At 47.7% G+C, this 12,266-nt stretch overlaps 1 protein-coding gene across 1 annotated transcript; it reads right to left on the bottom strand.

Moving 5' to 3' along the window:
- Positions 1-233: 233 nt before the first annotated feature.
- tut1 (terminal uridylyl transferase 1, U6 snRNA-specific) lies at positions 234-11,498 on the bottom strand. The gene is made up of 10 exons (XM_088906466.1): positions 11,307-11,498; positions 10,740-10,930; positions 9,988-10,197; positions 7,952-8,066; positions 6,920-7,047; positions 5,805-6,031; positions 4,702-4,811; positions 3,180-3,302; positions 2,444-2,536; positions 234-2,266 (listed from the first exon to the last, which is right to left on the bottom strand). The coding sequence occupies exons 1-10, from the start codon at positions 11,383-11,385 to the stop codon at positions 1,014-1,016; spliced, it is 2,529 nt and encodes an 842-aa protein (XP_088762592.1). The 5' UTR covers positions 11,386-11,498; the 3' UTR covers positions 234-1,013.
- Positions 11,499-12,266: the final 768 nt, after the last annotated feature.

Genomic DNA, 12,266 nt, shown 5'->3' with positions numbered 1-12,266 from the left:
TTAACAAGACACCGTGTAACGCTTTCCATTTGATCAAAAAGGAAAAGGCCGGGGTAATGAACCCCAGATTTCCAGGACTCTGAGATTCAGGATTCTGTTGAATAGGTTGTTATACCTCCAAACTGTAAACTCACACGACCCTTATTCTTATCAATTCTGAGATACCTGCAAATATAGATCACTCAGGCACAAATTAATCAACAATTTTCATGCAAGAAAGGAGACAATTACACCCTTTTTTTTAGAACCCGAGACACACTGGTGCCATTTATTGACAGCTTCATGTAAAAATAGATTTCAATCAAGTTACAAAAATGTTTTATGCAAGATGGCAGAGTTAAAGAAGAATCCTAAAGATCAGAAGGAAAAAAAACCTTAACAATCCTAGATCCTTGCTGAGGCTCTGCACAGAGAGCATAACAGTGCTAGAGGTAACATCTGGGATAAAGGCAGGTACAGGTGTTGGGGACAGAGAAAGAAGTAACCTCTTCACAAACTACCTTGGCACATGCTGGAGATCGATTTGTAGAGATCAACAGAAGTGTTTAAGCGGTCTTTGGATCAATAGACAGCAAAACCCTAGACCAGCACGAAATTGCCAAATATTCCTATTTACGAAAAATGAATTGGGATAAAAATGCATGCTTTGGGACTAAAGCATACAAAAACACCACCTCTAAAAACACTAAAAACAAGGAATTACAAAAACCATGACTGCAAGGTGAAAAGGCTCAGCTAGACAAGTTCTAAACCACACCCTCCAATGTATCAGCAAGAGCTGCTCAGTTTTTCCCACTCCAGTTTTTAGAAATATTATTGAGAACAAAGATGGACTCTAATCGTATCTCTTTCACGGATGGAAAAGGAGAGTCAGAAGAAAATGCCATTTCTCCTACAAACAGTGAAATCTTTGGTACAGGGACATCTGGTTCCCCTGCAGCCAAAAATGCCCACCCCCATGCCTCTCCACCAGGGGGCGTACCTTAGCCGCATCTCCACTCTCCTCCCTTCCTCTACTCAGCCCTTTCCAGGAGCTTCTCCGTCATCCTGGGCAGGAAGGACTCTAGGAAGTGGAACAAGTCCTGGAACAGGCCACTGGCGTCCTCCTCGGGGGTGAACCGGAGGACAGCCCTCGTATCTTCCGTGCCCCCCAGCAGCCCCACCTCCACCCCGAACTCCAGCAGCGCTGCCGCCGCCGCCCCCCGCGCCCCGCCCCCCTCCTCCTGCGCGATGCGCTCCGTCACCTGGGTCTCCAGCTCCACGCCGCCCCCCTCTGGCTGCCCGTCCGCCGGCGCGCTCTTCAGCAGCTCTCGCCGCACTTTCCTGCGCCTGGCCCAGACCTTGTGCCACACCTGGCAGCGCCAGTTCAGCACCGCCAACGCGTCCGCAGGGTCCCAGCGCGGCCTCTTGGCAGTGCCCGGGGGCGGCGAGCCCTCCTGGGAAAGGAGTGGCCGTTTGGTGCCCTGTTGGCATTTGGCGTGGGGGCTGCTGTCGCTACCGGGGGGAGAAACACAAGTCTCTCCGCAGCCGTTGTTGTTGTTGTTCATCTCCGTTCCATTCGCGGCCCCCTCCCTCGCCTCCCCCCCCTCCTCTTCCTCTTTGCAGACAGCGGGGGCGTCCTGCTTTACCACCTCGGGGTCACTAACCTGCTCACCCATTTCGTTTCTGCCCCCCACCCCGGTAGGCCCCTCTTCCCCCCTGGCTCCCTCCGCGCCGGAACGGAGCACGCCGCACGCGAGCACGCCCTCAAACACGCGCCCAACAGCCTGGCACACTTTGCCGAACCACAGATGGCGGAAGCGGTCGCCGGCGTCCTGCAGCTGGTTGCGGAGAGCCTCGGGCAGCGAGGCCGGTCGGAAGGGGATGCTGATGACGAGGTCCTTCCCGGCGCCCCCGCCGCCCGCCGGGGCCCCTTCGGAAGCTCCGCGGGGCGTGAAGAGCCGGACCACGCCCCACACCTTGCCCTTGGCGGACTTGCGCTGGTACTGCAGGCTGCGGCAGTACTTGGCCGCCTCCTGGCACTCCTGGCGGAAGCTCCTCTCGGTGCGCTCGTTCAGGTTGCCCGCGACGTTGTGGGAAAGCTCAAAGGGGTCCAGCACGGTCATGGGCCCCAGTCTGGGGCCAGCCCTGGCAGCAGAGCCCTCTGCTTCCTCCTCCGCACTGAGGAAGCCCGTGATTGGGAGAGCCCGGCCTTCACGCAGGGAGATGACGGAACCAGCAAAGTCAAACTGGCTGTAGAAGTTGAAGAAGCAAGCCAACAGGGAACCTGCAATGGAGAGTTCATTTTGCTCAAATGAGATCATAAGCATTGGAAAGCTCAAATGATCAGATTAAGACACACGTATAGCTGTCCATCACTGGTTATAATGCTTAAGGCCAATAAATCAGGTCTAGGATAGACCTGATATTTAGCGGAAGCCAAACTGCAAAATCTTCCACTTACAGAGATCCTCTGTGTTTTCGCTAGGAGGCAGCATGGAGGGGTCATTAGGAAAAGTACAATCCCAGCCTTCGGTGATGCATTTGTCAGCCTCGCCTAGGAAAGTTAGAAACGATGAAGAGGGATCAGCAGACTAGCATTCACATCAGCCACTACACCAGCGACAATCAAGGGACTGAAAGGAAACGAGTCGAGCAGAGACCACAAGCTTTCAAACAGCACATCGAGGGGAGCCCACATGAGCACGGTAACACAACGGAAATACCTGTAAGACCTTAAACAGTTCATTCAAAGGAAAAATACAGGACATCCATCCACAATAATATTCCCTTACACTTACACTCCTTTCACTTCTGAACTATCAGTGGGGAGGAGAGCAGAGTGATGAAGCCAGTTCAGAGATGGGGATTATTAGGAGGCCGTGAGTGGTAAGGGCCAATGGGAAATTTGGCCAGGATGCCAGGGTAACACCTCTACTCTTTTCGAGAAACGCCCTGGGATTTTTAATGACCAGAGTCAGGACCTCGGTTTTGTCTCATCTGAAGGACGGCGCCCTTTCACAGTATAGTGTCCCCATCACTATACTTGGGCATTAGGACCCACACAGACCGCCAGTCATACCACAGGTGCCAGGGTCAGCCTGGGTCTTTACCAGAGCTGGTATTAATGGCACCAGCGTCTCACAGAGCCCCTGTCCGGAGCAGGTAAGAAGAATGGCCGGGGGTCAGCCTGGACGTACCGGCGGCTGCGCTCAGGAGACGGACAGCCGGGAGAACGGGAGGATCCCGGTTCTGAAGGAAGAACATCACCAGCAGGGTCAGGGCGTAGTTATTGAGCAGGGGCCCTCCACCGAAAGGGTTTCCTGCAGAAGGACACAACAAGAAATCCGGGGATGACACAGGAAATGGATCCGGTTGCAACTCTCTGATCCAGGGGGATCGCCGTCCTGGGCCTGCCGGACCACACACCGGCTGCTCTGAGCTCCAGCCGAGCTCTCGCTTAGAAAGGCGAACCCCTTCGTCGGTTTAATAATTGATTCGTTTGAACAGTCGGACCGCTTTCGGCTCTCTCGCGTGTTGGGAGGGAGCCGTTTAACTGCTGTATTGCACGAGTAAGTTCAAATCTTAAACCTATGCCAGATAGTGGCACGTATTCCAATCAGGCCACTTGCTCTTGACTGCAAGTCTTCAGTGAAGTAACGGAGCCGGGTTGGAGTGAGAAGCAGCAGTTGATGGACCTGGGAAAACCTCAGCCCTGACCCACTTCATTATTCACCTCACTGGACGTCCACGCCTGCTCTGGGTTCTCTGGAAAGTCGCAAACCTCCTAGTCAAATTCTTCAGACTTCTGGAGTTCAGAAATGATTAAATAAGGAGTAATGAGCAAAAAAAAAAGTTTGAGGTCATCAATAACTGCTAATCAAACTGCAACAACATTCACAAAAACTAAAATACCACGGCATCCCATGGATATTTGAAAAACATTCATATAGGGCAGCCCAGGTCCTGGAGGGCTGGTATCTCTGCAGGCTTCCTGGCCCTTCAAGTCAGCTTCTGAAGAGCTGGGAGAAGCTGTTCAGCTGGTTCCATTACGCCAATAAGCAGCTGATGATTTAAGATTTGCTCTATTCTCTGCACGATTCTGCCAAATGGAACCAAAGAGCCTGACTGGGCATTGGTGAGATAAGATGGTAATGAAGCTAATTTTATCAGGTAGTGTGTCCAAAAAAATAATATATAGAAGCAAAAAAGCGTGCTCACCAACTCCTGGGCAGGTTTTATAAACCACAAAGCGAAGGGAATCAAAATGATCTGTCTCCCCCTGCTGGTCGATTTGACTAACAGACTGGAAGCTTACAGGAGATCACAGTTGTCCTGCTGCAGACAGGTACAGTACTTCTGGATGAAAGCAGGGCACACTGACCAAACACTCCTATACATGTGGCTCCATCTAACTTTCAATGAAAACTGAAAAGTTAAAAAATTCCACTATTTTAAAGGAAACAGCATAATCCACAAAGCAACCTCTCGAGCAACTGCAAAGAACATTTATGATCTTGTTTACAAACTGCAAAAAAAGGTCCATGCATTATTTATGTTGTCAGCACTTAAAACACTTAGAATGATTTCACCTACTGCTCTTCGCACTACCTCTGCAAAATCCCACCAGGCTTTTTTTAGGTTATTTATTTCCTTTTGCAGGAAACATCATGATGATGTCACTGTCATGCCTAAAAACAAAAGCACCAGCCAGCGCCTTACCTGCCAGCTGCTTCTGCTTTGCCCAGTACCTGATGGTGTACACCAGGGGCCTGAGCCTCTTGTCCAGTGAGCAGCACAGCTGGAGGAATCGGGTGTTTCTGACAGCCAGCCTGAGGGAGAGAACAGCGAAGAGGAGATGTCACACAGCCCCAGGTTTTGTCCAGTCTGCTATTTTTAGCTCTTACTGCAGAGCTACAAAACCTCATAATGTACTGTGTCTTCTTGAAGCAGCCAGAAATGCCCAGAGCTATTAGGACCAATTAAACACATGCCCATTAAACAAGCCAGGACACAGGCAGAAGACCCAGAAATACAGCTGCTACTGCTGAGCATGTCTGGAAGGCTTTAGGCATGCACATTAAGAGAAGAAATGCATAGGAAAAGTGGAAAGTGATTCATTTGAATCAACCAAGATACTGTTAAGAGCATCACTCTAACGATGGTATGTTTATGCAGTTTGAGGACCAGATGCATTCCATGACTTGTATGGAAAGTTGCTCACAATATCACAACAAGAGATGACAGATAAGTCACTTGTTCAAGGACTGCACGTTTCTGAAAGATCCTTTTACGTTTAAGGATTAAGAGGTGCAGGCCTTGAATAAAATGCTGTTCCTGGCAGACATGATGGTGATGTAGGTTTCTTGGCCCTTCTGGAGAAATTCTGGACGGTGCCAAGAATGAAACTGAGATGAGTGCTTCAGAAGAAAAAATAAAGAGTACTGCTGCCACGGACTGGACCATCGTCAATGATAGTCAGGTACCAACGTTGAACAGCTGGGTCTTCTCTGTTGTTAATGCAGAGCCATCAGGTCTTCTGGCACTGGCACAGCCTGATCTCCTAACAACTTAATTTAATCAATAATAGACTTAATTGGTCAATTAGGTCACCAATGAACAGGCTTTCCTCCAGATCTTTTACCTATGAGGGATTTAAGTCACCTATTAAACTTCAGGACAGTGGCACTTCTGAGCAAAGACAGCACATCCCAATGATCACTCAAAGACAATGTATTAATATTGCAACGTTTAACATAGCGCCGTCTCCCACGATGCTGTTATCCTGGGCCCACCTCAGGGTGAGTCCAAGCCCTCCAGCTGACCTGTTGTTGATGGAGATGTCTCCCTGCAGCCCCAGGTCTCGATGGGTGAACTTGACGACGGGGCACCGCGCCGAGCTCACCGCCTGCACCTTGTGCACCCCAGGGACGCACTTCCGCAGCACGGTAGCCACCAGATCCAGGACCTCCGCGGGGGAGGCCGTGGCCAGATCGATGTCCGACAGGATGGAGTCCTCGGAGCGTGCGTCTTCCCACTGTCCCTCTCCAGCCTGGCGAAGAGGACAAAGGTATAATAATAATTAATAATTGCTTACACTCCACTCAAAGCACTGTACAGATCCCCTCCACCACCACCAGTGTGGATGATGCGCCAAAACTCTCCCCACACACCAGATCTCAGTGGGGAGGAGAGCAGAGTGATGAAGCCAGTTCAGAGACGGGGATTATTAGGAGACCATGATTGGTAAAGGACAGGGGGACATTTGGCCAGGAAACTGGGGTAACACCCCTACTCTTTTCAAGAAACACCCTAGGATTTTTTTAATGACCACAGAGTCAGGACCTCCATTCTATGTCTCATCCAAAGGACGGCACCTTTTTACAGTGTAGTGTCCCCATCACTATACTGGGGCATTAGGACCCACATAGACCGCAGGGTGAGCGCCCCCTGCTGGCCCCACTAACACCTCTTCCAGCAGCAACCTTAGTTTTTCCTAGGAGTCTCCCATCCAGATACTGACCAGGCTCACACCTGCGTAGCTTCAGTGGGGCTGCCAGTTGTGAGCTGCTGAGTGATATGGCTGCTGGCTAGGCCATATATAAGCAGGGGCAGTAATTCATAATGGTGCTCGAGTATGAATTTTTTTTTACAAACGCCAGAGGTAGAGGGTTCAGTGCGGTTCCCTCATAATTCTTAGGTCCTATCAGTGACTACTGCAGTGAGTTCATCCTACATAGTTCATCACATAAACTGCTCTGGAATAAAAAGCAGTTGCTAAATGACTATTACTGTCATTTCTAGTAATTCTTACTGTAAAAGGAATGCTTTTGTGCAAAGCAGGTGTACAACATAAGGAAGCACTGCGCTGCTTTGAAGCACAACTTCTTTCAACCGTCTCACAACTGATCTCTGCATGCAGAATGGATAGCGTTGATACCTGCTCTGCGGAGTTCTTGGCTCTGGCTTGGAAGGTCTTGGTGTTCTCCAGATCCAGAAAGAGGTCCAAATCACAGGAGTGGATATCAAAAGTGTTCACAGACGAGCCGAAGGCCAGGATCTTACACTCTGAGAGAGAAATGCATCCAGAGTGGATTATTGTCTGTAACATCATGGTGACAGAGTTTTATAGTCAGAGTTCCAGAAATCACCTTTTAAAGAGCAAGAGTTTCAGATATAAATAGGTGTGGCCTGGACACAAGTTAGATCATCACAGATCATCCTTCAATCATCAATTTCTAAAGACCTGAAACACTTGAGTTTGGATCAATGGTTCAGTTAACCGTCAGCTGACATTATTCTAATAGATCTCCGGGGTGTTGGCATGTTCATTTCACAAGATCTAGAAAAACTTATTTGAACAAACCACCTAGGTAAGCAGCCAAAACAAAATTGTTACTAGAGTTTGAAAACCGACAAACTAAGGTTGAACGTTTAAGCCTGCTGGATTGAGGCTCTCCAGGACCAAGACTGTCCAATCTTCTTTTCAAACTAATTCCTACTTTGTATTTTTCAGATGTGAAAAGGGAAATTCTCAAAATGGGTAACTGAAATTTACTATAAATCTGGACCTTTTCTGAATACAGTAGGCCAAAGTGCATTTCCAAACACAAACTAAAAACTATAATACAGACATGGTTGAAGCAGCAAGCATATCTGCTAGTAATGAGAATAGCTGTAATGGAAAGATTTTGGTCCTACTATGCTTGAATGAACTGGTGCATTCAAAGAATGCCGGTTTTCAAGACTTGTTGCATGTACTTCCTTGTATCATAGTGCACAGTTAAAGCTGGAGTTAAAAAAACAGATCGGATCATTATTCATGATTACATGTCACAGGAAGAGATGAAACAGTATAATTCCCAATAAAGCATATGGTGTTATAGTAAAACACAATATAAGCTGTAGCACACCACGGCAACGCCGAGTAACCACAAGGAAAACCCAGCCATGGACAGAGAGCTTGCAGTACCTGGAAAGAACTCATTGAAGACCTCCTGCAACAGCGCAATCAAAAGCTCTCTCGTGCTGCGCTCGCTGTCCGACAGCTCAAACAAGTCCACCAGCATCTGCATCTGCTCTGCCACCTGCCAGGACAAGCAGACAAGCAGAGAAATGATCTCCTGCCGCAGTCTGCACCGAGGCAGAGGGAGCTGGTAAGCCAGTCCAAATAAGCTCCATTCTTAAAGTGACTTTCCCCTTACATGGTATCTCTTTTGCGGTTGGACAGATTGGGCAGGGACGGGACTGGCAAACGGGACTTGGCGCTGGAGAACGTCTCCGTTTCCTTAAACAGGGAGGCGACGCAATGATGAAAGAGCAAACCAAAAGTGATGGAGAAGCCTCTTTGCAAACACTAGGCCAGAGGCTGAACGTTCTGCTTCGCCAATCCATCAGAGAGACAGATCACCTGGTATAAAGTATGCAACAGGGCCCCGGGCTTGAACGCTTCATCTCCTCTGTACTGCAGCACACCAACTCTGCACAGCATAGCAACCAGGGTCTGAGGCCTGGGAGACTAACATACTCAGAGGATCAAAGGGAAGACGCATCACTGTGACACCTCGCTCTACCCAAAGATCCTCGCTGCCTGGTGATTGAAAAACAGGAGCTGCGTCATACCTTACCACAAGCTCACAGCCCATGTGCTCCCATCTCAGTTGTCTCTGCCGACCGACGCCTGGAGACGCAGGCGGCATTCACCAAAATAATCCGCACAGCATGCGGTACACACTTTTCCTCCTCGCTGGCCAATCCACGGCCCGGGTTACTAATTCTCTCTTTACATCACTCTTCCGCACTTCTGACACGAGACGCCTCTGAAAAACAACTTGTCCTTTCCTCTGGCAACTCCCCAAACAGTCCAGAGCTGTTTACTCACACCCTTTGTAGACTCTGATCACCCCTCTGGCAGTGCCCACTCACCTGGTGTTATGAGAGATGGAGGAATAACTGACTCACAACTAGGGATCAAAATAGTTTCAGAATTCTAGGAATATGTTTTAAAAAAGCAAATCAGAATTACAACAGCTGGGAGGTCTAGCTCTCAGCCAGTGCTACAGCGCACAGTTCTGTGCTGGTGGAATCACCATCTTATTGGTTGCAAAGACTTAAGAGTCTTAAGAATTTACAGACACCTACACACCTTTACACTTCCAGGCTGAAAAGGGGGGCAGTGTAGCCTGTGTCTGAATTGACTTTATCCACCAGAACATTTTAACTGCCTCTTGCTACAATGCATGAGCACTGAATAAAAATTAAATGACTAGACGGAATTAATATCACATGTATAGGTATGATTAGGATTCTGAATTTCCCAAGTTAAGAGTCCAACAACATACCTCTTGTATTGGTAATCAGTTCTCACTAAGTCTACACTAGACCCTAATTTGAGAAATTCCTCTGGGTTTATGGTGCTTATTATGACTGCCTGTAATTATTTAAACACTTGTGTACTTGTGGTTATTATTCATTAGAGACATATCCCTTCTGTGGAAAAGAACAGTCACTTGGTCAAAAGCCAGTGAGCAGAAATATCTGGAATATATACAGAACACAGTCAAACCTAAATTGGGAAACTGAAGCACTAATAATCGAGTTAAACAAGCTTTGGAATAACAGTCTATCAGCGCCACTTGTGAAATTGAAGAGAAAGTTCTTGGTGAAATCTCATGCAAAAAAAAAAAGTTAATCGAAATGCAAGAGGTTTAGCATTTTTTTCCAACCAGAAAACTGCATTGGTAAAAGGTACATTTTAAGGGACATCATGTGATAAAAAAAGAACACCAAACATGTGTAACCCAAAATATAATTGAGCAGCAAAAAAGACTTGTTTCAGACACTGGTACCTATAGATAGCACTATACTGTAGATCCTTTTAGATCAATCATGTTAAGGTGGCCTGATGCAGAATCCAGCTGAGACATGAAGAGCTCAGACAGTGCGAATAAACAAAAGCTCCAGCAGGACTGGAACCCGGTTGGTATGGAAGGAGAGAGAGAGACTCACAGAATTGGCCTGACAGAGGGCATGGGACAGCAGTTCGGGGCTCATCGAGGGGCTCTTGGCGACGTCCTGCTTCCGTTTGGGGACAAACTTGAACTCTTTGCTCTCCCTGGGCTTGATGCGCAGCCTTTGGCCCTCCATGCTGTGCTGGGGCTGGGACAGGGCTGCCTGCTGGCCCTGCTTGTCGCTGAACTCCACGATGGCATAGACACCCTGGGAGACACAGGTGGAGAGAAACAACAAGCCACGTCCATACCAGGTCAGTCCCACAGTCGACTCTCGGTTCCGTCCTAGAAACAGATTCTTCCCTCAGCCTTGCATTCCATGCCCTTTGCTTGGACGTGAACTAACCTGTTACTAGACTGCACTACATCATTGTAATAACTTCTATTTAAACTGACATGTTAAGTGATGACTAGTTAGTTATTAATAATTCCTCACACTTATATAGCGCTTTTTCTGGACACTCCACTCAAAGCACTCCCCTCCACCACCACCAATGTGCACCCCCCACCTGGATGATGTGACAGCAGCCACAGTGCACCAGTACACCCCCCAGTACAGCCCTCAGTGGGGAGGAGAGCAGAGTGATGAGGCCAGTTCAGAGATGAGAATTATTAGGAGGCCTTGATTGGTAAGGGCCAATAGGAAATGTGGCCAGGACGCCAGGGTAACACCCCTACTCTTTTCGAGAAACACCCTGAGATTTTGGTCATGACCACAGAGAGTCAGGATATTTTATTTAAAAAACGCACCTTGTCCTTATCCATGATGACTTCGGACACGGGTCCGAAGCGTTGTAGGTATTCCATGATCTGCTGCTGCGACGTCCGCTTTTGGAACCCGCTGACAAACACGCTGTTCTCCACCTGGGTCCGGCGAGTGTCCCGGACGGCGCACAGGTTCCGATGCTTACGTCCCTTCAGGTGGTCCTGAAGGCTTGTCCCTGCATAACCACACACGTTACACTCTAGATAAGCAGAAACGTGTGCAGATACAAACGAAACGGGAGCCTTGCGCCGAAACAAACACGGGCATGCATTTCAAACACACGAACGTGCATTAAAAAGGCTAAAGAAAGAGTAAAGCACGAACTGCCCAGTGTTACTGAAAATGCTGGACAAATACACCCGCTTACTTTTAATTATACACGGGCTGTGAGATTCCTTCGCAGCCATAAAACATTTTTGAATCTATTCGCCTAAACAAAAATGAAATAAACTCTGTTTCTCAAACAATCATGCCACTGCTGTAAACTGCTCTGTAAGCAATGGTTTACAGTGCATTAACAGAAGGTGCTGCGCAAACTTGACAAAACTTACTGTTTGGTACACTGACATCACACAAGTTGCAATGGAACCCTCCTTTCGAAACAGGCTGGATATCTGTATCTAACTCCATCTCGATCAAAAAGCAAAATATAACAGAAATACGCTTAATCTCTTAACTAAATAAGGATTAAATTAAATCTCCCTCCCTTCCACGCACTCTCCCCTGCCTCATCCCTCCCATGATTTCGCCCCGGTATGGCAACAAAGATAGGAACTTTTAGTTCCGGAGGAACAAGAAGTCCACACGCGGAATTTGCAGAGTCCCACCGTACGAGGGAGACAAAGCTTTATAAAACCCAGCAATTCTCAGGAAATCTCACTGATGTCTTACATCTGCATGTTTTCCGTCTCACATGCACGCTGTATAACGGACAAAAAGCACTAACATATAAATACCACACAAAACAGTTTTATATACCTATCGCTGCGTCCTATTTGATCAGTTGAAGCTTTTTAAAAGAAAAAAAAACTCTACATTTTAAACAGAAATTTCGGGAGATCGCTAATGATAAATGTTTGCTCTTGTATTTCTTTTCTCCTTGTCTTGTACCATTAACATTTTATAAACATTATTGTTGTACAGAGGCCTGGCGGACTTTTTTTGTGTGATATCCAGGCACCAGCATCTCCGTGCAACGCAAACCACACCTTGTTTTCAAAGATACACCGGGAGGCGTCGTGGATCTGATACAAAATGGAAAAGAAAGCTCTTCGATTCCAAAGACAATTTCATATAAGTAGTTGTGACTTTTTCTTCTTTGTGTGGGATCTATTTTTTCTCATTAAATGCTGCGAAGGGGGGGGGGAGATGGGGGGTTGACATTTAGATTTGGCTGTAGAAATCTGACTCACTTATATGTGAGTCATCCCTCACTTACGAATATAGCGCCTCCTCCCTCTCTTTGAGTCGGAAGTGTCCGCCGATGCAGACAATTTAGCCTCGACCGCGAG

The sequence above is a fragment of the Atractosteus spatula genome, chromosome 26 (assembly GCF_055471065.1).
Source record: "Atractosteus spatula isolate fAtrSpa1 chromosome 26, fAtrSpa1.hap1, whole genome shotgun sequence".
In the NCBI taxonomy this organism is placed as follows: Eukaryota; Metazoa; Chordata; class Actinopteri; order Semionotiformes; family Lepisosteidae; genus Atractosteus; species Atractosteus spatula.
The sequence above is the reverse complement of the archived record's forward strand: the minus strand, read 5'-3'. Positions and strand labels throughout refer to the sequence as shown.

Coding starts and splice junctions, on each gene's coding strand:
- tut1 (XM_088906466.1), bottom strand. CDS start 11,385: ATGGAGTTAGATACAGATATCCAGCCTGTTTCGAAAGGAGGGTTCCAT. Junction 8,067..9,987: donor CCCTCTGTCAGGCCAATTCT/GTGAGTCTCTCT, acceptor TTGTCCTGGCAG/GTGGCAGAGCAGATGCAGAT. Junction 2,267..2,443: donor CGAAAACACAGAGGATCTCT/GTAAGTGGAAGA, acceptor TCTCCATTGCAG/GTTCCCTGTTGGCTTGCTTC.